We start from the raw sequence: 27,004 nt of genomic DNA, 5'->3' as shown, positions 1-27,004 counted from the left end.
CTGTGTGACGTCTCACATGTAGGATCACATTTCAAAAGGCACGGCTGCAGCGGCACCACGGTCAAACCCACAGACCTCTTTCCTGCTGCAGCGTTAAATAACTCCTTATTAGACAAAAGCTCATGTTCACACAGGAACGATTCATTCCTTGGACACCAGGAGGAAACTGTCCAGATACACCCTCTCTTTTGTTCCATGCTTGCTCTCTCTTTTTCTCCTGCTTTATAAATTCACTCCAATATCTTCATATGCCTCACTTCTCTCCCTCCCTTTTCCTCCTCCTCCTCCTCCTCCTCCTCCTGCACTGTGCCCAGCCTCTACTGGCGCCACCAGCGGGGTCATTTGGGGTTCCACAGCAGAGGGGGGAACGCGTAGAAACAACAATCCTACATTTTCACAGAGTGAAACCATGAATGAACCACACAGAGGGCACAAAATACTCCAGGAGCACTGCCCTTTGCAATTAACCAAATGCACACAAAAGACTGTTTTAACTCCCTGTGATAATTATCTCTGAAGCAAACCCTGAATCCAGTGCCAGAGTTTGCCAGTGGTCTGTTTGGTGTATCCTGAAAGGGGAGAGAGAGAAAGCAGCGAGCAGGGAGCAGAGCGCCCTGATGCAGTGCTGCTGTGTGCTGACAGAGGAGGAACAAAGGTGAAGCTGTGAGTACAAACTCTGCACAAAGACAGGAAACCTGATATTCCTGCTCTCTACATGGACTCAATGTGGAAGGGGAGGGAGGGAGGGAGAGTGTGTGCGTGAAAAATCAACAGCAGTGAAAATGAAGTCCTGCAGGACGCACAGAAACACTGCATACGTTTGTGCATGTGTGCATGTGTGTGCTGCCTTCTTGTACAGTACAGCTGCAGCATAATTCATCATCCTGCGCTAAATAAAGTTAAGAAAGTGTGTCAGTGTCAGCTGCTTTCCCATGCACTCACACTTGTGAAGAAAACGCAACAAAGAAGACTACGAGTAAACTAGTAAATCACTTGCACACATTAAATTAATTGCATTCACTTGCAAAGATATTCCTCGTTGATAAAAAGCTCGTTCTCACAGACTTTCAGTTTCATTGACAGATTAACAGTCACTTTCTTTCACTGCTGAACAAGAGCTGTGTTTGTGACCATGCACAGTTCAGTGCAGGGCCTCTGCAGGCTGCCCCTGACCCGCCATTGTTATGTGAAACCCCGAGCACCATGCTCCAGTGCTCAGCTATGCCGTCACCCCCTCCAGGCGTGCAGCAAACACAGCTACACTCTGAGTAGCAAAGCGAACGGCTGCCCTCCTAAGCCTTTCGCAAAGCAGCTTAGAGCTCCGGCTGCCTCCACGGTGGCCACACGTGTGAAACGTGCACTCTCGCTGACACACAAAACTCATGCGGGGCAGGGCTTCGCCACAGGCCCTCAGCGGGGACAGTGGAAGAGTGGAGGCGTGGCTTGCTCGGCTTCATATGGACCGAGAAGGGACGAGTTAGGTCAGAGGCACTCCCACTCAGCTGTACCGGAGCACGTTCCGCCTCAGGCAGCAACACACACCGCGCAAACATGCACTCTTATACACACCTGGGGGAGGAAAGGGACAGTGAATTCACACACAATGTACTACTCATGTTCTACCCGTGGAAAGAGGGAGGGGAGGAGGGTTCCAACAAATCATAGCCATGTGTTGGTAGAAGCTGACAGCATGTTCCTGATCTGTTTTCACTGCTGGAAAAGAACTCACACCCCCCCCCCCAAGTGACACATAGATTCCCACTCAGATCCTTCCATCACGCTCAGAGAACAAATGAAGTGAGAAACACTGAAAGAAAACTCTGCTTTAGTTTTTCCTCTGTTTCCTTCTCTGTTTTCCCAAACACGACGCAGCCCGGGTGAACTGCTACACCTAATTAGAATCAATTATAGCGCTCGAAAAACAGCCAAACAATCCAGTTACTCTGACAACAGAACAAAAGCGTGTTTATCATCTATTATCTCTCTGTGGACATGAGAATATTATAAGGCTTTGTGTCGACTCCTACAATTGGCTGCTTCTGATCTAAGACTTGAAGCTTTTTATAGTCCGTAGTTATCCTCAATAAAAGTCAATTAAGTGACTAAAATTTTAAAGCAAAATGAGCCTCCAGTTTTTCTCACTTTTGGGGCTTCGTGATTCCTTCCAAGCTTTGGCTTTCCTCCACTTGTTTCTCTGATTTGTGACTCAGCTAAAGGATAAATATACACACCTTTCTCTTGGTTCTTTCACTCCTCCTCGTCTTGTTTCTCTCTCCACCTCCTCACTTTTCTCTTCGAGGGAAAGAATGGAGAACTAGCCTGTAGGAAGCAATAACAGGGGGATTCACAAATATGTGAGGATTGGGAATAAACACAAAAACCTTGATTCAAAACATGGGAAAGTGTGTGTTTTTTTTAAGACATGTAGTCACACTAACAGAGCTACTAAACCTGAATCTGAAGTTTGAACACACAGCCTGCATGTCTTTTAACTTTTGGAGCACATATTCCCATCCCTCTGTCTCATAGTTCTCACCATTGTGACCCATTTCCTTGTAGATGTCATCAACATCACAAACATAATAACTATAATTATCATCTCCACCATTGTTGGCTGAGACATGTTAGAGTTCATCTTTGCTCTTGGCCGCTTCGTTTATGTAATAACGAATCCTCAAGGATCAAACAAACCAGTCCCTCCATTTATACAAGTTCAACAGAGGAAAAATAAAAAAGTTCTTCAAAGAAAAATCTTCCAATTTATCCTCCATATTTTCCCATTTGGCAGAACACTCAGGGAACTTCATCTGTTACTTTTGTGCTTTGGATTCATTTGCTGAGCATTTGTTTTTTATATCAAACATGGCATGAGGAGGAGATGGATGCACAAGGAATGCATATTGAGAGAGAGCAGTGAGTCCACTCATGTGTATGCAGAAACTTGGAGCATTAACAACTCTGTTAATTTCTTAAGTATGCATGAGTTTGATTTAAAGTAAAGTTTAAGTATGTTGCATTGATGCAAAAGCACTGAAGCCCTAAGCAGATGTGCATCCCTACAGTGTCTTAGCTTTGTTTTCTCATGATAATGAGTTGATTTGAGTTGTTCTCTCAAGATCTTGGATCATCATCACTCACAAAAGCTACAAACAAACATAAGAATAGGTTTATGGCAACATGGTTAGTGGTGTTCTGGATTATCTCAGTGACTAACCCCTTTTTTTGGAATCTAGACCACCAGAAACTAGTCCTGCTATCACGAGAAAACCAGTGTTACAAAGCCAGGGCCATTTGAACCTGTGTCGATTTTAATAACCACCTGCTCACTGTGCATTATCCTGCTCCTTACCTGGCTACCAACTAAACACATGAACAAGCCAAGAAATTATTAGCCCACTAATTTGTCAGCATTCCCATTTAACTGCACATTTCCATTTAAGGTAATGTTAAACAAGGTGAACGGGACTTCTGCAGGATTATTTACATTAACATTTCTGTCCTCGTTTGGCTCCTTGTTCGTGAGGCTTTGCAGTTGACACACCTTTAAACATGAATGACATGAATGTCAAAACTTTTGACAATGTTGCCGCTTGTGGTTTAAGTTATTGTAACGATCAGCAGCATAGAAATGCTCTCACCAGCTCTGCTGCCGTAGCCTGGATTGCAGGACAGGATGTGGCTCAATGTATCCCTATCAGTGGTGCTTGGGGCTCAGCAGCTCCTCTGGCTGCTCTCACATCTGTGCCCAGTAACTGTCTTTATTTCCTTTATTTCCAGGCCAGTCCTGGACGGAAGCCAACGTGTTGCCACAGTGTCAACAGGCAAAAGTGAAAATGTGCAATTCTAAGGATTGATTTGATAAAACATGCAATTAGGCTGTCACTGGCATAACATAGCAAGAAAAATTAAAGCCACAAGCAGCAATGAACGGGCCCTTGCACACCTGCAGCCACTGCCTCATGTGAGCCATCGCCTGATATGAGCCACAGCCTGATGTTTTGGTGAGATTTCAGGCATTTTAAAGCCCCCAAAAATCTATTTTCCTGTTTATGGCGAGACATGCATGTTTCATGCAACGCCTGAAAGTCTGCAGTGCCAACAATTTTAGTCTGAACGGTACACCTCTCACAACTTTGAATCTTCCATGTGTCTACTACCAAATGTGCGTGGTTTGGACTTGATCGGAGAAAAGGCCTATAGGGCCGGATCTCTTAAATATGCACCCATTTTTGGGCGCCATTCTTCATATCCAAAGCTAGGTGGCGCTCTACCTGTTGAGTTTCAGATATGGGTGTAGGAGGCTTTTTTGTGCATCCTGATGCCCTGAATATCCACATTCATTTTCATGCATGTAGCTCAAAAAAAACTCTATGGGAAGGGGTTTTTGAAAATTTTAGGGGGCGCTAGGGAGCACATTTTTGAGAATTGTTTTGCGAGACCCAAGGAATCTAAAATTTTCCCTCATGCCTGATGAGTGTGCAACTTTTGGTGAGTTTTGGGGCATTACCGTTGCTTAGCGCCGCTCTAGTGGCTGCTTGTTGCAGCAGCTCTCTCTTTGTTGTTCTTTTTTTCGACTTTTTTTCATATCTGTTCAGTTATCTTTGTACTTGGAGCCTGTCATGACTTTTAATGACTCATTTGTTGGCCATAGACACCAAACTGGCTACGTTTGCAGTGGTGTTTTTGCTATTTTTGTTGCTGTGAGTGTCCGGATATCCTGCGTGTATCCATGGTAACATTGTTTACATACGAGATCAGCTGTTAGCAGCCCATAGCATGTTGATGCTAAACGATGCTAGGTACGATTTTCCCTTGGAGATGAGGAAAAGGAGGCATGGATGACGTGCTGGTACTGAGGTGCAAGCTAAGAAAAGACGACATCGACCTGTCCTTCCACCCACCGCTATGGGGAATGTAAGATCTATCTACGATAAGGTGGACGAGCTAACCCAGCACCAGAGTAGCATCATGCTAACAGAGCTAACACCAGACACGAACGCCACATTGGAAGGATTTCACCTGCTGTGGTCAGACAGGATACAGGAGAGCAAGACTGAACTAACTGATGAAGAAGGCCAGCTCAGTCCTGGACCCTGTGGAGGTGGTGGCTGACAGGAGAATTATGGCCAAGCTGTCGTCTCTGATGGACATTTTTTTTAATATATGTATTCTTGTTGAAATTCTTGTACTGTACACCTTCTTGTTTGCTGCTGTAACTCCATGAATTTCCCCGTTGTGGGACGAATAAAGGAGTATCTCATGTTGAAGGCTCCAAAAAGGCAATTTACGAGGGTAGGTAGGTAGGAAGGTAGGTAGGTAGGAAGAGAAAGAAAGAAAGAAAGAAAGAAAGAAAGAAAGAAAGAAAGAAAGAAAGAAAGAAAGAAAGAAAGAAAGAAAGAAAGAAAGAAAGAAAGAAAGAAAGAAAGAAAGAAAGAAAGAAAGAAAGAAAGAAAGAAAGAAAGAAAGAAAGAAAGAGGGAGGGAGGGAGAAAGAAATAAAGGTAGGTAGGTAGAAAGAAAGAAAGGTAGAAAGAAAGAAAGGTAGAAAGGTAGAAAGAAAGAAAAAAGAAAGAAAGGTAGAAAGAAAGAAAGAAAAAAAAAAGAAAGAAAGAAAGAAAGGTAGGTAGGTAGAAAGAAAGAAAGGTAGAAAGAAGGAAAGGTAGAAAGAAAGAAAGAAAGGTAGAAAGAAAGAAAGAAAGAAAGAAAGGTAGAAAGAAAGAAAGAAAGAAAGAAAGAAAGAAAGAAAGAAAAAAAGAAAGAAAGAAAGAAAGAAAGAAAGAAAGAAAGAAAGAAAGAAAGAAAGAAAGAAAGAAAGAAAGAAAGAAAGAAAGAAAGAAAGAAAGAAAGAAAGAAAGAAAGAAAGAAAGAAAGCTCTTTCAGGTTCCAATAGGGCCTTCGCTGACCTTGTCGGTGCTCGGGCCCTAATAAGTCAAGATCTACATTTGACATGAAATTGTTATCATGGGAAATTGAGTTTATAAATGTATGAATGCATGTCCGCCTCAGGCTTCCGTACACAAGTGTGATGTTCAGATAACCAAGAGTGACGGAGACAAATACGTGCAAGTCTTTATGAACCTCAATAGTGACACTACTTTTCTATCATGTACACTCTGAGTTTCAAAGATGATTACAGTCTGACTATCAGAGTGCAGATTAATAGTTAAAGCTCATGTCGGGTTTTAAACAGAAAGATATGAAAGTAAATTATACTTTGCTTCCTCTGGTTATCCTGTATGCTTTTTGCCTCTTCAAGGGTGGTCTGATTCTCCACTACAGATGGGACATTTCTAACTAATTGGCCTTCATATTGGCATCAAAGTGAGCTGGCCGAGAGATGACTGATGAATAAATAAGAAACTCCTACATGTGCCAAAAATAATCTGAAGGAATACTTCTGCAGACTGAAAGCTACCAAACCGGTTAAGAGAAGTGCGTAAAAATCATTATCTGATCCCTACAGGAATTTAATTATGCAGTAGATGTTCTGCATGGCAAAGTAAACATGTTTTCCCACACGGATGACATGTGTGTTTTTATTGAAAGGCTTTCAATGGACAACAAGTAGATTACCTCAATTACATATTGGGCTGTATTACTAGTAGCAGCAGCATGAATCACACACATACACACACTATAGTGCTGAGTCACACACACACACACACACACACACACACACACACACACACACACACACACACACAAACACACACTGTGCCTGTCCTCTGTGTCATAATCATGCGTACTAACCATCCCAGCACAACTCATGACTGCTGGCCGTGTGAGGTGCGTGGTGTGTATTTGTCACTCGCATCCAACAGGAACATCAGACCAGAATCACAAGCTCTAAACCTCTGAAGATATCAGACTGTTTCTGTCTCTGCTGCAGACAAACTGTAACGCTGCTGCATGAAAATGAGAGGCTCTGGGAAAAAAAATGCAGCCGGTCACACAAGGTAACAGAACTGTGATAAGAGAATATCTCTGAAACTTCATGAGACAGATTAACCCTGCGTATATAGATGGATTCCACCGTCTGGGTTGTAATGTGCTTATGTGTGCTTCAATGAAGCAGCATTATTAAACAGCTTTGACCTTATCTCCCTCCACTATCTTCTCTGTGTACGCTCTGCCGTACACTATGGGTTATTTCAGTGCACTGAAGTAACCCAGTTTGGCCTTGAAAAGCCCCACTGTAGTGTTCCCACATAACCCTGCTGTGTGAGACAATGCAGGGCGCAGAGTTTTCCCAGTCTCTACCACCCCCAAGTGGAGGGATGTATTTAAAACAATGCATGATGAGAATGAAAGGCCTTCTCTTAGTTGTTTTCACTCATGCATGTTCTCACAGAAAGCACATTCAAACACACACGCAGATGTGTCTCTGGGTTTGTCACGGATTATAATCTGCAGGTATTTAAGAGTCCCTGCATAAAGCCGCAGATCCTCAGCTACATCCAAAACAGCTGGCTGGTGCAAGCAAGCGTGTGTGTGTGTGTTCAAACACAGACAAGGCCAGTAAACTTCCCCTAATAACACCGCACAGTTCACAGTCAAAGGCGGCACATTGCATATTCCCTTTGATCTCCACAGCGCCTCAGAGACAGACACAGGAGTGGGGTTTTTGAAGGGAGGGATGAGGTTTGTAGTCAGAGGAGGAGCAGAAAAGGAGGAGGGGGGAGGAGGAGGAGGGGTGAGGACAGCCAGGCTGAATCTCTCTTTTTTTTTTTGCCCCAGGGGTGTGTGCTTCTGCTGCTGCTGCTGTTGCTCTCTCTTTGTCTGGAGACTGATTAACAGGGAACAAGACTTAAGAAAGGGAGTATGAATTGTGTGTGCCGACAAAGCTTTCCATTGTCTCAGAGCTCGACTGCGTTTTACAAGTGTGGAAAAATCGAGGGAAACCCAGATTAAAAAAACAATGTGACCAGATTGAGGAAAACTATCATTCTAATTAAGATTTATTATCTCTCTGTCAAATACATGTGTGGACGTGTGCAGTGTACAATAAACATAGGTGCCCAAGTAACATCAAGATATTTACATAGGGGCTTCATTCAATGTAGTAATGTTAACATCCATTAATAGTAGCTGTCCTAACACTGGGAACACTGGATTTAACTTTCTGACATACTTTTTAAAATACATTTGTTTGAGGATCTCCCCCCTGGAATTGAAATAGTTACATCTGTAAGTCAAATTTAACTATTAACTGGTACTTACTGCAACCACAATGTAGTGGAGATAAGTATGGATTACTATCTAAAATCCAGAGTAATGTTGGTATTACGGTTTGTGGACTTTAAACACTAAGAAGTGCAAATTATAATCAGAAAGTGTATTTGATGGGAATACATTAGCATAGGTTCTGCTCTTTCTGCTGCCACCTAGTGGCCAATTCTGCTCATAGCACTCTGATTTTCCAGTTTAAGATAAGTACACTTGTTTTAAGAACTCTTACTTGAGAGAGGCTGCAGATTTAACATTTTGGGGAAACTCGATTAAATGTTGATCCTGTTTTGTTTTTTTATTGCATGTTTGAAGCATTTTAATTTTTTCTATTTTATGTTTGTAGCATTTTCAGTTTTCAGTTTTTATACCTCATGTTTTTAGCATTTTCAGTTGTTGTATCTTACATTTGTAGTATATTCAGTTGTTGTATTTTCTGTTTGTAGCATTTTTCTGTTCTTATGTTTCATATTTACAGCATTTTTCTGTTTTTGTATTTTATTTCTATATAGCATTCAGTTTTTCTTTGTTATGTTTGTAACATTTTTTGTTTTGTATATAATGTTTGTTGCATTTTCAGTTTTGTATTTCATGTTTGTTGCATTTTCAGTTTTTGTATTTCATGTATATTTTGTATGTTATGTTTGTTTTATGTGGACCCCAGGAAGAGTAGCTGCTGCATTGGTGGCAGCTATTGGGGATCTGAATAAAGGAATAAAGGAATAAATGGTAATATCGCTTTTATCCAAGTTTTATTCCATCATATCTTACTGTTTGTGACTTAATTTATTATCTTTTATCAAGTCTAAACTTGAGTGTTTTTTTAACACCTCACATGGCCTTATTTTAATTTTATAACTATGGTTTTATTTTATGTATATATATATTTTTTTATTGGAATCATCATCTTTTTTAAAAACTTTTATATTATTCTAATCATTTTATTTATTATTACCATTTTATTCATCCTATAGCTCTCTATTTTAGTCTTTGACATTTTATGGAACCTACAGTGTTCCCTTATTAAGACATTACGATAGCATTCCCTCAAATTAACTCCTGTTATTAGCTCCTGTTTTATTGAGTTATTAATAATGTTTTCTATATATGTATTGTTGGGTGGGGGTGGGAGGATATGGGTTCTTCTTGATTGTTTGTTAATCTTTATTTTTATTTTTATCTTAGCATTATCAAGCAGCTTCTGCTTTCAAACTCCAGGGTTTTCTCCAGCTAGTGTAGTATCTGTATTTCACCACAAGATAGCCTGGTTATCATAAGTTAACTATCATTACAAATAAAGGGAGAGCAGCTGTGTGTGCACATGTACAGCGACAAAACTGTAGTCACAGCCAATCACGCCTGGTTTCCCATCATGCTTTGTGCCAGACTGAAAGTGCAGTTTCTTAAGCTTGTTGTTGGAGCTTGTTCTTTGCAGTCTTGGAGACTAGGGGGATAAACCCATTTCATGAGTGTAGTTCTAACTTCTGGCCAATCAGGGATGACAGCTGACATTTATCAGCTGACGTGGTAAATAGATAAGCCCTGACTTTCTTCTAGATTAAGTTTAATAATTAGCCAGGCCCAATCTGACGCAAAACAAGCATCACACTATTTCTCTGTACATGTCAAAACTATACTCAATCTGTGAGGTGGATCAAGATTGTTGTAACAGACATTTAAACTGTACTTTTTGTGTGTAAATTATGCCTGTGGAAAAGCTGCAGTAGAGGTGATATTTTGTTGGTGCAGATTAGCAGCAGCAGCATGTGTCAGGGGGATTGCGGTTGGGGTCAGTGTTGGTGTCGAGGGATCACAGCTTCCTGCTGCTCTCACTTGATCCTTGGGGGTCAAGCAGGTCCAGGAATTCCTGGGTGGAGACGAACTTCCAAACACTTGTTCCTCACAAGCTGTCTAGGCTGGTGAAATCTAATTCAAGATCTAAGATCATTTGGAAGAAGCGCTTGGAAGTATTTTGAATGGTTCCTCTGTTTTTTGACTGTTTTCAGAGGGATGTGGGTTAAAGTCTTGAGAGGGGGTTTCCTGGCTTTTTGGGTTATGCTTTTAGAATTTTCAAACTTTTCAAATAAAGTGCTTTAAATTTACTTTGTCTCTAGCTGTTTATTAGTAGAAATAGTTCATTTATATTTCAATGAATGTTGTGTTTAAGAACTACATTTAGGTGTTTGAAAACACAATTTTTTAAAAACAGGTTCCAAATGTGGCTCTATTGACGTCCCAGCCTCGCACATTACATACCCAGTCAAACAGCCATGTGCGAGTTAGGGGAGCATAACAACAATGGCACACTTCTATTATAGAGAGTTTGTTTTGCGTGTAAGAATTTGCATTGATAGACTTTTTTGGTGTTAAAAAAATGACTAATGGTGGATCAAACTTATCATATATCACAGGAGCTTTTTGTCCTCAAAGGCCACCATTGCTTTGCTGCCTGGAAGGGTGAGCAGGGGGGCGTTTCTATCTGGAATCTGACTGTTACATATCACAAAATAATCCCATTTCTACACACTGTACCTTTAAGATCTCACATTCATAAGCATGCCTATCAAAACCCCCAAACTAGAGGAAATTGAATGCTTAAACACACTGGATAACAAAGGCCTCAAGGGTCCTCTTGAAGTTCAACTCGACTGTTACGATAAAATCATTTTATAAACAATAACACGATGCATAACTAAAAATCAATGCTAATAGAAATTCTCTTCACACTCTGACCATCTGAACTGTACCAGGTAGTGTCGTAAACCCTCTCATATGTTCTTTTATTGCATTGCAAATTTGTAAATCTGTAACCTGAGGATCTCTGTTAATCATTATCTTAATCCACTCTAAATATTTACTTAGAAATACAGAGGGACAAACATTTTCATTACTGTATTTAATATTTGATGTCTCTGTTATATTCTGTTTATTTGATTACCAAACATCCCCTCTGAATCTGTAAATTAAATTATATCTTAATGGGTCTGTGTTCCTGCATCAAGAGTGCATCCTCAATTAAACACTTTTGAGAACTGACCCAACAGAAAACATTGAGGATTCTCATGTAGCAGAGAAAACATTCAATATCTGGTAGAAGATTCTTGATATAGAGTCAACCAGGGAAGTAAAGTGACATTTCCCTGAACTGACATAATCTGTTCCCGTATGTCAGATCAAAGTGTCTGGTTTATTGAGAATGACCTGTTATATTTTGGTAGATTTGCTGCCCTGGACATTTTGATGAATCATTCCAAACACTCTGAAGTAATGAGGAAGAAAAAGGGACTTTGCTCTCGGGCGGTTCACACCGTGTGCGAGTCTTGTGATGCCACCGAAGTGTTTTCTGATTGTCACAGTGCACGGACACCAGCTGAACTGAACGGTAACAAAACTCCCTTTTCAATACTGAGGTGAATGCTATGCTTCAAGAAAATATGTTGTTGTCTTATTTCACTGATTTTTCTGCACTCCTGCTTTGCTGTTTAAATGCATGCCATGCGTCAAGTCTTTGTAGTATTGATGATGTAACCTGACATTTCTGTAGGTTAGTTGTAAATTGTAAGCCTTATCAGGAGACCAAATGTGCAGTAGCAGTGTTACAGTGAAAGTTACATGATTTACAACCAGGTGTACGGACTGAACAGATGTTACTTCTGCTGCATTTACTGGACCTTGATAGACAAACTGTTGATACTGTTATTATCAGTCATGCATATTACATGTGGAATATACCTATTTGCAAACTTAAGGTGATTGGACATGGAGTGGGAGAGCAAACTGAAGCGTGCCCAGTCACTGAAGAGCATCCCATCATCATGTGACAAGCCCACCAGGACGGAGACAGTACTGCGGAACAGGACAACATCTGTGTCTCAGCTTGTTTCCAGGTACTCTTTCTGCACCAAACTAAACACAGCGTCCAACCCTCTGTTACCATCTACAGGCAGCACTTGTAAATGAGTGCCTGATTAATATGACTTTACGTATGCAACAGGTATCAAACTACAGTGGTAGTGAGCACGTCTGTTCAAGAAACAACGCTGAATAATGGTGAGGTAAAGCCAAAGCCGGTGATGAAAGAGGTGACCTCTAAGCAGATGATGAAAGAGGTGACCTCTAAGCAGATGATGAAAGAGGTAACCTCTAGCTTCTCAATATTATACTCAAACAATTTATGAAAAACAATCCTCAGCTTCATACAAATGTGCTTTCCCCATGTGTGCCGTTTTTTTAGACATCATCATCTAACCTGGAGTTTCTGATGCTGAGAAATAAAGAGAGGGAACGGTCTCGAGCCAAGGCCAATTTGACCCGCAGTAAGTCAGTGGGGAGTCTTCAAAACAACACCGGGTCTATAGAGACCCTGAAGGCTCTCTTTGAGCAAAAGGGTGCCACACAAAATAATTCAAAGAGCAGCTTCAGAGCCACAAGTTTCCCTTCAGCCTACAAAGCAGCAGACAGCATGCCAGTGATGAATGGAGGGTTTGAAGAGGTGAAGAGCTCTGCAGAGAAACAAAAGGCCAAAGCTCCTGCTGATGCTCCTGCTAATGATACTAAAGCTGAAGGAAAAGATCACGTGACCCGAAAGGTAAATACATTCCCTGATGTAAGAATAAGACTACTACAGATTTTTAATAAAAAAGAGAACACACATTTACGTGCTTATTAAAGCTGCTGTTGGTAGGAACGGTGTAAAAAACGTTGCTTTTTTTCTGCTGGGTTTGGAGAAAAGGTCATAATACCCATTGGTACTCATCAGTACGTGGAGTAATGTGAGACTATTGCGAAATATCTGCGTTTTCTAATGCCTTTGTAACAAGCAATGTTATTATTCCCCTCGTTCTCGTTATGACGGACCAATCATAGCTAATCTCCAATCCTCTGTCCTGATTGGTTAAGGGGCGGCCCCTACTACGTCCCCCGATTGGTTATGAGTCCGGCACTACCATGACTGCACACTGTGTCTGTGTGATCTGTGTTTGGGGGCTAAGAGGAAATCTGGTTGGAAGGGATAGTGCTGACATTCGAAGTCCCTCTCTCTGAACAGATGTTTACTCTGTGACTACCAACAGCAGCTTTAACTTATCAGATTTTAATTGTTGCCTACTCTTTTTTTTTAAATACAGAGTAAAGAATCATATCGGACATAAACATTACAATGGGACCTTTTTTTTGTCAGTGCTAAATAGTTTTCAGACTGATTCAGGAGTCAAATACATAACAGTAAAACAGATGTGTCTTACTTTACAATGGGTACAGCACTCCTGCTAGCTAGCAGAAGCCTGCTAGCTGTAACTAAAGTTATCATGAGGTGCAGCACAGAAGTAGCTAACCTCTGAAAAAAAAGCTAATTTAAAGTAATATTGCAGACAGTCAGTCAGTCCTCTTCTTTATCCTCCTCATTGCACTCATTATTTTCCATGTTGGCACCACGATGGGTCCACCACTGAAGCACCCACATCAAAGCTGTGTGTAAACTGTCACCACAAACACCATCCACGTTCTCTTGATAGCACAATTAAAAGCAGTCTGTAATCAGCTGATTGGGTTTAACGCACTGGAGAGAACAAAGTTGCAGGCTGTTAACATAAAATCCATTTGAACCTTGTGGTCACTCCTCATATGTTAACGACGTCTCATCAGACTGCAACAAACCAGCCAGTGAAATTACACAGAGCCAAAAAAAAACCTGCGAGCCTGTCATTGGATAGCTGTGACACTTCCTTCTTTCTCCCTCTAGGTGGCCAATCAGAGCAAGTTGGAGAGAAGGAAAACAATCGGGGGCATTGATTTTGAAAATCTTGCTGCTTCTCAAGCTGGTGAGTACCAGACAACATTTATTAAAGCACTCTACAGTATGTGATATGCCACCACGCTGATGACATATTAGTCTTACCTAATAAAGCCAGAATGTAGAGGTTATGTAATTCAACACGATATAAAGTGATGTCATCCAAGTGTCTCTTTACTGAGTTGTTATCAGCAGAACTTAGATGAATGCTGTTTATTGTTTAGTGAGGGGGATTTGATTTGCAGGCAGAGTTTACAATTAGAGCTCTTCAACTAACACCTATAGCAAACAGCCGAGTCATAAACTATATAATGCAACCATAAAAAAATCTGCTATTTGAATCATTATACTAAGTTACAGAGCAAAGACCAGTTGATAAGAGAAGATATTACGGTGTAGACTACAGCTCTGATCGGGCTGGTCTAGGAAGCATTACTGGTGTTACACCCTTTGGCTGCTTCAGATCTTGATCTGGCTCATAAATAAATGAATAAAAAATAAACTATGGAGTAAATCAAAAAACCAAGTAAAACGTTTAATGATTAAAAATGCAAAGATTAATGGCAGTAAACTAATTTAGTAAAATGAAGTAATTAATGACACATTTTGACTTCAATCTCTGAACATTTTCCTCAGAATTTTACTAGATATGTCAATGTTGTTGATAATATTATACCATTACTTCATAGTAATATTACTATTATCAACTAATGTTATTATTTTTAAATTCAGAAAAGAAAAAAAGAGCTGCACAGCAGTTCAGCTGAAGGTGGAAAATTTGGACATTGTCTGTATACCTGGATTAAATTCAACATACTGATGAAAAGATCAAGTTAATAAAGTTACTGGTAATAAAAAGCCTTAAAAAAGAAATATTTTGTTAAGGAAAGTCATATTATTCCTAAAGTTTTTACTAAAAGTGGCGCGGGTGGCCTAGCGGTCTAAGAGGCTATAGTCCTCGTCACAGGGGTCGCTGGTTTGATTTCCGGCCTGTTGACCACGTCCTGCATGTCTTCCCCCACTCTCTACTCCCCACATTTCCCGTCTCTCTTCAGCTGTCCTATAAAAAAAAGGCAAAAAGGCCAAAAAAAAAAAAAAGGTTTCTACTAAAATGCATAGTTATCTTTTGAAACATACAAGGAAATTGTAATTGATTTTTAAAAAGCCTTGAAAAAAAAAATTCAGCTTTTAAAGTCCCCGAGTAGTATTCCCACCCTTTCGCTAACCATTCCCTGGGACACCATATTAGGGTCCTTGGCTCAGGTCAAAACAAGTGACGAAATGAACGAAAGGGGACGATGAATAGCAGCGCAGTGACTCTGCAAGAAGCCGAGTTTAACTGGTACGCCACAAGAACAGGACAAAAATAGCCGGACACGCTGCAAGTCCGGAATAAGTGCAGGAGGGTTATGAGGTCAGCTGTTACTAGGACGGGAATGAGACAGAGGGAAGGAGGGAGCAACTGAGGCTCCAGTACTAGACACAGAGTAACATGGACTATGACCAAAACACATCCACAAACTCTAAAAGAACTTAAGAGGACAGGAGGGTTGGAAGGGACTGGGAGCTGTTCATCATCAGTGAGTACAGAATGGTATTTTGATTGAATGGTGCAACTATAGAATCTACTCTGTGTGTCTAAGAGGAAGAAATTTAGTAACGCTATATAGCTCTACATACCCTTGAAACATGTTTACTCTTTTTAACCCATGAGGCAGTCAAAATACCTATACTGGAGAATACTTAAGTTATGTCCATCATTAAGTATTATGTTGAGACCATTATCAAGAAAAGTTTACCTAAATTTTGCAACAAAACCCCCCAAATCCTAATGCTTCTGAGCTCTGCTTGAACCAGTTTCAACATGTTTGTTTAGCAGCATGTTACTGGATGTTATCTGTAAATTCGTAATAAACGAAGATGTGTTTACTTTTGCTCCTTTATGCTTAGTCAAATGTAGCAGTAGTGACAGTGTGTCCTTTTAGCTCTCAGTATTTGTGTCAGTGGAGTCAGGTATCTGTACCCTCTCCACTACAAGTGGTACATTTATAGCTTGACCACATGGCAGCTGTCTAAAATGAGCTTTGAGAGTGTTGTTTCTAATGTGACACAAAATGTCTAACCTTACAGCTAAGTGACAAACATTTAAATATATAGGTCCCCTACCAAGATATGTTTTAAATTGTTAATCTTGGAGTCAAGTAATATGAAGACTGACTCAGAAAATGTGCAACTCTTATTTCTGTACCTTACAAACAACAAGCAGCATGTACCGTTTACATAGATTGCAGAGAGCTCCTATTTGGCCCTCTTTTCATGCACTTCAAAATGTAACCTGTCAGTAAGAAACCGATGACATTTAAACGGCTGTCTAATGTCTCTGCAGATGAAAAGAGGAGGTCATTTGCAAATTCCAGAGACAGCTCCTTCCACCAAACCAAGGAGACACTGAGCATCTCAGTCAAAGCTATGTCTGCACTGTATCTGTCCAAGGCGGCACCTCAGGAATCAAACCGCAGCTTGAAACAGGTAAACATCCATATACCCATTATGTTTTTAGTCCTACGTATGTTAACCCCTGAGCTAAAATATGTTGAGACATTGTACGATGAAGATATGCTAAATGTTTTGAGAATAATGAAGAAAGTAGAATTTACATGAATTTGATGAGTTAAGCTTTATAAATCAAATGATACGTTTTCTTGTGATACACATATCAAATACCTTGTTTCGTTTGTTAAAAATACTTACTACATATGTATGTACTTTTTCCCCCTTTTTTACTGTGAGCTGTATCCTGTGGATGCAATAATAAAATAATAGAGATCACATAATAGTGTGGGTAGGGATACACCTCTCTCTCAGTAACTCTAGATATTGTGCCAAATCTATCAGTAGCTGGTGACTCCATTGGTCTTCTATCTTTGAAAAAGATGGATCATCAGGTGCTGTAAATTTGAGGAAGACAGCCGTAGTGCAGATTTGACAACAGCTTTAGCTTTGAGTTTTCTCTGGTAAACTCTCTGCAGTTGTCAAATCTGCATACAGCCATCACTATCTTTTTGGTGCTAAAGCTAGCTGCAGCTACAAACTGCTGCTGTGTATTTCTTGGATACATCTGAGCTGCGATAATCACTTTTCAAGTGACTGACAACATTTGTTGTGTTTACACTTGAGGACTTTTTTCCCGCCATTTGTAGAATACTTCCAGCATGTTTTCCAAGTTGCAAACGTGTTAACCTCCTCTGAAACAGTGATAAACATCCATACAAGTGACGCCATGTTTTATTCTCATCAGCTTGTTGCAGCTACGCTTGTTCATCCTCACTGTATGCAATATTGGATTTCATACCTCCACCCACTGTGTGGGAATGAGTAGGCTTGTTAAGAAGTAAATGTTTTGTTGGTGTAGAAATATCCAACCTACCAATTAGTACACTGCAACAAGAAAGTAGAATCATATGGAAACATTGCCCTTCATTATATTATTTTAAAAACCAATATGAGACTTATAACGATAGCCCAGAGCAAAATCTGACAACAAAGGTCCATTACAGCATTGCTTATTTGGGATAACCTTGATCTGATATCATTCTTGTTTGCATCTAGGCACAAGAAAAATCATCAGAACCCGGGAAAAAAGGGAAACTAACCAAGGTAAGGTAGAATGTTTTAGATATTTTGCATGGTGGTGTGCAGTGGATTTGAGTTTTTACGATAATATTAAGTATTCAATAATATCATATGTCATAAATGTTTGGAACTAAATGCTTGATTTCCCAGAGATGTGCAGTTTTCCTCAAAAGGATGAAATGTAAACATATGCCATGTCTACCATTCTATGTTTTTTCTCGTTGTATCTACCATCATGGTTGCATTGCTTGTTGGTCTGGAGTTAAGCTAACCCACTGACCCCAGCATGTGGAAAGCAAAATCATCAGCCATGTTTTTGAAGGTAACTAATCACTCTTGTAGCTTCAAGCATGCCCTCACAGTCTGGAGCATGAGTTTCACTGGAAACCTTCCATTATTAAGAACTCAATGACGGGATCGTTACTTTGTTCCTCAAAGATGGCTGAAGGCCCCAAACAGAGGAGAGCTGACCTCCCTCCACCTTCTTCAGCCAAACTTCAACCCGGACCAGAGGACGCCTTTGGCACACATTCCCAAAAGTCCATGCCATCCCATCTAACCAAAGAAGAGTTACACGAACAGCGGCAGAAATGCGAGCTGAGAAGGCTCCTGAAGCACACTCACCCAGAGCTGAAGATGTTGGATGAAGTTGTGGATGAGGAACTTGCTGAGGTTTTGGGCTCAGAGTTTGGGGGGACAGCTGGTGAAACTGGATACGAGGGAGAGGTCCTTTCAAGACGCTTGTTATTTGAGAACTGTGCCTTCAGTAACAGAGTATCTCCTCACTCCCACAAAATGCACATGGCAGAGAGGACTGTGGAAAGAGGCGATGTCAACAAAACACCAGCTGTGTCTGAGGAGCATGGTGGGAACAAAAATGTTCAAGGAATCAACGAGGGTGGCGAAATGCTTGGCTCCAGTCAGGAGAATGCAAGAGAGGGAGAGGAAGAGATGATAAGGATGGATGTACAGGCTACCAGAAGGAAGTTTGAGAACCAGTCTGCTGGGAACACATCCATACTAATGCCAGATAAGAAGTACCAGCATAACCTTTATATTTCTGCTAATGAGACAAGGCAAGTCCAAAAAAAAGAACAACAGTTTGAAATTGGTTGTAAAGAGAGTCAAGACAGCCAAAACAAAAGCAATATATGCTCCAAAATTAGTGATTCGAAAGACCACATCCAGATCCATAAACAAGGCCCAAGTGTTGATCTCCCTGGTCAAGGCCATCAGTTTTCTGGTATGGAGCAGGCTTCTTTTGATGAAAATGCCTTTGGCAGTGGGCGGACAAGCCTTCCTGATCCAGAGAAATTTGATGAAATAATCAAAACAAGTGCAGCTCTTATTCAGAACAACCCATTCATCCCAACTAACATAGAAAAAGAGCATTTGTATGTAGATCCACTGAAATCCCAAAGAGTAGAAGAAAACAGCATGGAGGCTCAGAACTATCCAGTAGCTAATGTTAAGAACAGAACCCATGTGTTTGAATCACTGCCATTTCACCAAATTAGGCAGCAGAACCAAGATGAAATTGAAAGCATGGTAGAGAACATCAAGGAAACATTGAATTCCCTTTATCATGTCAATGCCATACATTCAGGTGGCTCAATCATTGAGGTTAATGAGACAATGTTAGCCAAGAAAGCTAAATTCACACTATCAGAGGAGGGGCCTGAGATCAAATATGATGAGGTGGCTGAAGGCGGTGCACAAAACTTCATCCTCCAATTGCTGCCAAGGGCAAAGCTAAAACCTCAGATCACTTACCTTAAGGAGAGTAGTAACAGAAGTATGGAGGTCACAGTGGTGAATGTACCTTTGCACAAGCGCCAATACACTACCCACCCAGACACAGAGTTCAAAACTGCCAATGTGGTTCAAGTTGTTGAGGATATTCTCAATCAAGACAACTCCCTGAGGAAAGGAGTTATATTCCAGGAGGACACAGAGCAATGCACCGAAGTTGTGGTTTACTCCCTCTACAAGTACTTTGACAAGGACAATGTTAAATGTTACTGTCCTCCACAAGGTGCAAAGTGTGATAATCTAGAACCAGAAAAAGGTGAGGTTGATAGAACAGACAACTGGGAACCACAAAGAGGCTTTGTTGGATCAGCCATAAGCTGTCTTCTTGAAACTTCTAATGAACAAAGTTGCCAAGGATCAACAAGGCCTGATGTTGCAGTTAAGGGAAATGTTAGATTGTTTAAGAATTGTATTGAAAAAGGAGATCTGGAATATCTAAAATCCCTTCAGGCTGAGCCAACACTGGAAGAACAGGAAGTTCCACCAAACCAAAATGTGGCTGGACATGAGATGGACTTTCATCATGAACAAAGAGATGATCAGGTAGAGGAAGGGACTCCCGAATGGGTCCCAGTCGATGTTAAAAGACTGAAAAACATGTTCTCCAAAGATGGAGGACCAGTCCAACCAAGGCAAAATAGATACCTATATGAAAATCATACTAAGTCTGTTTGCTCTACTATCACAAGTCAAAATGTGTCAAGTGGAAAAGGCCTGCCTGCTTTAAAATGCAATATTGGGGTATTGCCCGATGGCCAAGTAACAGAAGTCTTAAAAGCAACTCATGTCCAACCCCAAACAGAGCCATATGCCTTGCCGGTTGCACCACAAGGACAGAACATACGTCACAAGTCACAGGATGGTGACATGGTCCACCAGGCTGAATTGGTAGAGGTAGTAGATGACAATGATGAAATCACTGACCTCCAAGCAGCAATACAGAGCCTCCAACTGGCCACAACTGAGGCAAAGTCCTTGCATCAGTCATCACAAGAAAAAAATAAATTCCTTGATCAAGGATCTTTTAAGAAACCTGTTATCTCAGGTGGCCATGTCAAACTGTCAAGAACTGAGGACAAAGACAGTCACTCTGAAGAACTGCAAACTACTGAGACATGCAGCAAAGTGAGTCAAGAAAGCAAAGAGGTGGTCCAGAAACAACACTTCCAATCTGCTCCTTTGTTTGTGGATAGTTCAGAAACAACAGCTCCACAGCAAGATGATGAGGAAGTTGTTTTTCAGGGTAAACTTAAAGCAGCTTTGAATTCCCTGGAGAGATCAAACATCAATGTCACGAGAGGAGATTTTAGAGCAGCTATGATATACAGAAACTCGCCCAAACCTCATAAAGGACAACCACAATCAGGGGATGGAGAGTTGGTTCAAAAGACCAACAAGGAGTTGCTTTCATCTGTGACTGATAGACCAGCTCAAGAACCAGTGGAACAAGAGGTTACAAAAAGACAACTAAAGACAGAAAACTTGGAGCCATCAAAGCAAAGTGAAGCCCTAAATAAACCATCTTCAAGTGCAGACTTGGAAAAAAACAGAAGGCCCACTGGTGCAAAACCAGTGATCCCACCTAAACCTGGGCATTTGAAAGTGAAACAGAGAGCTATTCAATCAACCAACTCTAAGAATCCAGACACAGCCCAAAGTAAGACCGCACAATCCAAAGAATCAGTTCCACAACCACCAGTTTCACCTAAAAATGACCACCAGCGACACCAGCTCAAAATGAGCAGTGGTGCTAATTTAGGACTTGATTTAGAGGATCATTGGGAAGATGAGCATGTTGATGAAGTTAGACAGATGTCTCATTCAAATGAAGAAAGTGTTCAAGTTCAAGGTTCAGTCATAGCCTTGGAAAATTATAACCTGGATAAGACTTTGGTCATTCAACAGGAAGTGAACACCACAGTAGAAGTGAAAAGTCCCAAGGATGTCTCAAATAAAGACAGTATGGGTGAGACAGATGAAAGTCATGTAGATTTTCAAGGGGCATGTCAGAAATTTGAAAGTAAAAAGGAATTTACAGTGAAGAGTGCTCCTGTAAAGCCCAAAAGAGTTAAAATGACCCAGTCTGGAAACAAAAACCCTAAACACATGTCTGGAGTTAATAATTCCTCAACTCACACACATGTGGTGAAGGAACCACAACAAAACAGAATAGATCCATTGTGCAGTAATCCAAACGCCTGTGGACAAACTGCTGACAGCAAGGACAAGCTCGAGAAAACGACTGACCAAGAAGGCAAAGTGGAGATGAGGGGAAAGAGAGGACGAACCGAGACAGAGGACGAACGTAGACAGCGGCTGTCAGTTCACATGGATGAGATCATGAGAGGGAACATCACTGCTGCCATGGAGATCTTTGACAATTTGCGCAAACAGGAGGAACTGAAGTGCATTCTCAGTCGGGTTGAAGAAACTGATCAGGACACAAGTGACGTTGATGTAAGTTCTCTGAGAAAAGTTTTCGAGAATGTCCCTGACTGGGTTGTTAGCTCCAACAAAAATAAATTAGAAAAGGAAAAGGTAAAAAACAAAGTGGAAAGGCTCCTCCCATCAGAGACAAGAGACAACACAGACAGTAAGTCCTCAATGGCGCATGTTTTTGGAGACCTCGAGCGAGCCAGCGAGGAAATCATGAATCTTAAAGAACAGACTTTAGCCAGACTTTTGGACATAGAAGAAACAATAAAGAAGGCCCTTTACTCTGTCTCTACCTTAAAATCAGACTCTGATATTGCTGGTTTATCAAGCTTGTTCAAAGAGTCGTTGGGGACAGTGCCAGGATCTCCATCCTCTGGTAATATTAAAAAAATAAGCATCGGGTCAAGTAAAATAAAATCTCAGCCAACAAAAGACAGCCCTGCAGTACTGGGAAACACAATTCTGCCTGTTGACCAGCACTCAGGCGAGGTTGATGTATCCTCTGCAAAACAGCGAGGGAGTCCTCCATCTTCCCCGGCTTTTATCTCCATCCAGTCAGCTGCAAGAAAGATGAGCAAAGAAGAGATGACTCCACAAGATACTACAATCTGTGCAGCATGTCAGCAGAACCCAAAGAAGGAAGAGAAATACCGAACAACAAAAACCCTGACGTGCAACAGCCCTGCACAAAACAGAAAAAAGGCACCCAGAAAAAGAGGAAAAAAGAAAGCCTCTTGTGACCAACGTAATCCAAAACAAGAGCTCAGTGTTCTTGATGTGCATTCTGACCCTGAGGGGAATGGTCTTCCAGAAACCAAAACCGTTACAGAGAATTATGAGAGGACTGATAGCTTCGGAAACAGATTTTACTCCTCAAAAACCTCCACTGTAGTCACTACTCAGCCAGACACTGCAACATCCACAAGTCTCACAGTGGCCACTCCAGCTACACATGAGGTCACCACGTACCCTGAAGTTCGGCTGCCGATTAATCAGAAACGTTAATATAATTTAGAGTTAGCATTCTTTTTCACACACAGTTGGTTTTTTTTTGTGATTTTATTAGCATAGATGCTGGCGGGGTTTTCCCCACCAGATGTTGTTTTTACCTTTAAAATTGATGTTTGAAGTTTTTAATGTTTTAGTCTGTATTCTTTTGAAAGTGTTTGATCTGTAATTGGAATTAATCAAATTATTATTTTTCATTTCATTCATTATTATGTATTTATTGTTGTTTTAATGCTCATTGGTTTCAATAGAAAAAATCCCTTTGACCAAGCTCAGTCTCATTCTTTTATCCTTCAGTTTCTACCCAGTTGTCAACAGATGTGTTCAGCCTGTTCGAAGCCGGTTTATCCAATGGAAAAAATTACTACAGACGATTACATTTTTCACAAACGCTGCTTCTGCTGTAAGCAGTGCAAGAAAATATTAAGGTGAGATATACATTTATTTTGCAAAAGAATCAACTGAAACTTTGATTTATGATTCCAAACACTGATTTGTTGTCTGTGCAAAACAACTCTGATCACTTTGATGACGCCAAATTTTGTGCTAGCTAGAAAGTGGGTTAGCCCGTAATCGAAAACTGCCCAACTCTTTAATGCATACATCCAAATACATATATTTATACATACAGACACACTTCGATTAAATGCATACTGCTGTAAAATCTGTAGGGAATAACTCCTTAACCTGAACTTCCCACCCACCTTTTCTTTAGCACTGCAAAAGTCACATATGCCAACTTTAGCTCTGCATCAAAAATTAAGACATCAGGTCAGCCTCACCAAAGTAAGAAAACAACATGGAGAGAGTGAAATATCACTGGCAGCAAAAATGCAGCACCGGCCCTAAACAATTAGGTGCCCTAGGCAAAATTTTATCTGGTGCCCCCTGGTGTATTGTAACCAACTCCAGCAATCCCATCACATATACACTAAAAGACAACTGACATCCAGCTTTATGTTTTACATGTTTCCTATGTTTTAAAATAAAAATGACCTCTAAAAGAACATTAATAAAATGGAAATAATAACACTGATATTTAGCAGGAAAATAAAATACAATTTCAAAATGCATGATGTAATAGTAATAGAATTTATTTAGTCCTTATATAACACAATCATTTTCACAGTGCAGACCCTTTAAACAAAGCAACAGTAATGTATTAAGTGACGACTGAAAAGGCAGAAGCAAAATGCTTATTTAAGCCTAACCTACACTTTCTATGTAATTAAGCTAACAGCGTCCAAAGTGTAAGGAAAACAACAACAACAAAAGAAAAATAGGTAAATCATGAGCACTTAAATACGGAAGAGGATTAGGGCCACTGAAAAAAAAATTAAGATCCAAAGTATTTTTTATTTTTTTTGTTCTGAGAAAAAAGTCAGAATTCTGACTTATTTTCTCTGAATTCTGACTTTAATCTCAGAATTCTGACTTTTTTCTCAGAACAATAATAATCCAAAAAAAGATTTTACATAAAAAAAAAAAAGAAATTCAGTGGCCCTAATCCTCTTTTGTATAATAAGAAAATATATTGGACCTTCTTTCTTTTGTTTTCAGTGGATTAAAGTCAGAATTCTGAGAAAAAAGTAAGAATTCATCATTCTGAAATTTCATCCAAAATTAAATGAGATAAAACAATATTGTTTTTCACATTATCTTTAAATTTTCTTCCTCACTCATTCAGCAGCGCCCCTAGCATTTGCCTGTACTGCCTAAGCCACGGTACGGCCCTGCAAAAAGAGCTGACTTCTCAGCAAAAACCAACTCCTCAAAATCACATCAGGACAATTTATACAGTCTATGATCAGGACCAACAACATATTTATCCAAACAAACAGTGGCAAGGGACGGACAGCGGCCCAAAGTGATTTTAAATAACTTACCTTGATGGTTGCATCTGTCATCCAAAGGAATCGTTTTTAAATGGTGGAGTTGAAGTGCCCCTCAAAAGCCTTGTTTCTGCATCAGTACTAAGTTCAGGCTAATGCCTTTCTCTTGTCAATAAACTCCCACTCTACAGGGAAAGTTAATCCACAAAACGGAATGGATAACAGATTTGACACGTCTCTTTCACTAACAATATCCGTTCTCAAGGTGTGTTTATCGTGAGTCAAGTAGTTTGTTCAGTTTCCCGGCAAAATGACAAACTAGCTTGTAATTGGTGCGTAAAACAGTGGGCGGGGCCTGTCGTCAACAAGGCCCACCAAGGAGACATATGATTGGTCAAATTTGTCAATCATTTTAACATGTTGCTCTTATTGAACTACCATTAGAATGCCCTCAATAATGTTATTGCTTGATCACCAATAACACAGCTTAAAGCATAACTTTCTTCCCAGCAACAGCAGAGGCGGAAAATTCTGATAGGCTGACAAACTGTCTTCTTTCATTTAACCCTTCACACTCCATAATGAATTGAAAATATATGTTTTCAGGGATAATTTTCTCAAACACATTTTGTTTGGATTGTCAAACTATGAGTTGATAAAATTAGATAAGGACTGATGACTTTTTAAGCGTTATTGTTTATACATGAGGTCCCTGGCATTGTGTGCAAAATAATATGGTCCTAGAAACTGAATGTTTCAAACATATGGTTGCCAGAAACCTCTTACATTTAGACCATAAACCAAAACCAAGTTATTAACAGATATATTCAAGATATGAGTGTTGGATTGATTGATTAAAGGTACATAATAGAAGCCAGGCTTTTTATGGACTAAGCAACTGTGCAGGTTGTATCTATGTAACATGTGAAATGAAATATAAATGATTGATTTGAAATATTCTCTACCTTTCTTTAACCTTACTGTTCTTAATTTAAATGTAACCAAAAAATTGTGCTGACTTGTAGCATGCAGAATTACGCACCGTTGTATGGGGAATTCTATTGCATATTTCACTACAAACAACTGTTCAGAAGAAAAGGGAATTATGACGAGGGCTTTGGACATGCTCAGCACAAGAACAGATGGCTTCTGAAGAGCACTGCTGATGACGGCAATGAGTCAGAGTCTGAAGCATAATCATAAAAACTGACAATGTAAGTACCAGAAGACAACACTCATCAGTATTATTTTATTCTTTCTTGTCACAGTCTTTATGACTCATTTACTTTGCTTACCTTTATTGAGTTATTTTTGTTTCAGTCCTCAGCTGATGGTGACTTTGACGACATGGAAACTCTTCTTGAAGATGTGTTTGAGTCACCATGAAAAATGAAGACTGCTGTTCAAATCATAAAACTGTACATACACTGAATGGTAATGAATGAAAGTGGTTGACACATCAACTAAATTCAACAAATACTGTAGAAAAACTGACATGTGCTTACTCATGAAATTATCTCTTTGCTTCAGTTAGTTTTATAAAATCAAACTCTGCTTTTTGAGCTAAAATTAATATAAAATTATTTTATACAAAATCCTTTCCAGTGGACTTAACTTTAAAACAGGTTTATACATTTGATTTTAACTTTAGAACATATGTTATTATATTCAAAGTGCATAGTGTCTGAAAATTTGATTAATAAAACATGCTCCTTTATTTGTTCTCTGTGGGTTCTTTTTGCTGAACTGAATGAAACAGCAGAAAAAAAGGATTCATTAAAAAAAATTTAGAAAAGAAAGAAAGAATAAAATGAGAATACTCATCCTGTCGACACAACTTTATTTAAATTCCACTTTGAACACAATGCCACCATCAAAAAAATGTTTCACATTGCAGAGAATACTGCAGGTCTACCAGATGCTGAACACTTTTCTTTAGGAAAAAGTCCTTGAGATCAAGTATCCAGTAAACTTTGAACTACCTCTCTCTGACTCACTAACCTTCTTCAGGTGATGCATGAGTATATATTTGTTATGCTCCTTTTCATTAATAAACAGGACTTTTGTGACAATGTACCTGTGTTATAAAAAAAAAACGACTACAAAATACACTAAAAAAGTGCAGCTCTGAAAGGAAATCTAAATTCTTAAGTAATGGTTGACACTAAATGATTACTTATGCAGTTGTTTTCTGCACCCTTAACTGTTGTTAGTATGACAGACCATGGTTAAAAGCTCCCAGAAATGATTACAAAGAAAGAAGCTGA

The 27,004-nt window shown here is 39.9% G+C and overlaps 1 protein-coding gene and 1 long non-coding RNA gene across 7 annotated transcripts in view; one reads left to right on the top strand and one right to left on the bottom strand.

The window, feature by feature from the left end:
- Nucleotides 1-25,044, bottom strand: part of LOC117828691 — a 72,172-nt gene extending 47,128 nt beyond the window's left edge. For all 4 annotated transcript variants that reach the window (XR_004634480.1, XR_004634481.1, XR_004634479.1 and 1 more), the window contains exons 1-2: nt 24,792-25,044; nt 2,232-2,319 (exon numbers count right to left, since the gene is read on the bottom strand). This is a non-coding gene — a long non-coding RNA (uncharacterized LOC117828691). The remainder of the gene's footprint in view (nt 1-2,231; nt 2,320-24,791) is intronic.
- LOC117828690 (LIM domain and actin-binding protein 1) lies at nt 11,539-26,356 on the top strand. Of its 3 annotated transcripts, none has more exons than XM_034705895.1 (10): nt 11,539-11,607; nt 11,975-12,112; nt 12,220-12,361; nt 12,460-12,813; nt 13,966-14,044; nt 16,403-16,545; nt 17,626-17,673; nt 23,203-23,333; nt 25,763-25,951; nt 26,058-26,356. In XM_034705895.1, exons 2-9 carry the CDS (start codon nt 11,985-11,987, stop codon nt 25,932-25,934), a joined length of 1,197 nt encoding a protein of 398 aa, XP_034561786.1. In that variant the 5' UTR covers nt 11,539-11,607; nt 11,975-11,984; the 3' UTR covers nt 25,935-25,951; nt 26,058-26,356. The 3 variants fall into 3 exon arrangements, with proteins under 3 accessions (XP_034561786.1, XP_034561787.1, XP_034561785.1); XM_034705896.1 differs by having other exon boundaries at nt 11,562-11,635; nt 12,220-12,307; XM_034705894.1 differs by having other exon boundaries at nt 11,562-11,635.
- Nucleotides 26,357-27,004: the final 648 nt, after the last annotated feature.

This window comes from Notolabrus celidotus, chromosome 17, assembly GCF_009762535.1.
Source record: "Notolabrus celidotus isolate fNotCel1 chromosome 17, fNotCel1.pri, whole genome shotgun sequence".
NCBI lineage: Eukaryota > Metazoa > Chordata > Actinopteri > Labriformes > Labridae > Notolabrus > Notolabrus celidotus.
This window is presented reverse-complemented; position numbering and strand designations above follow the sequence as displayed.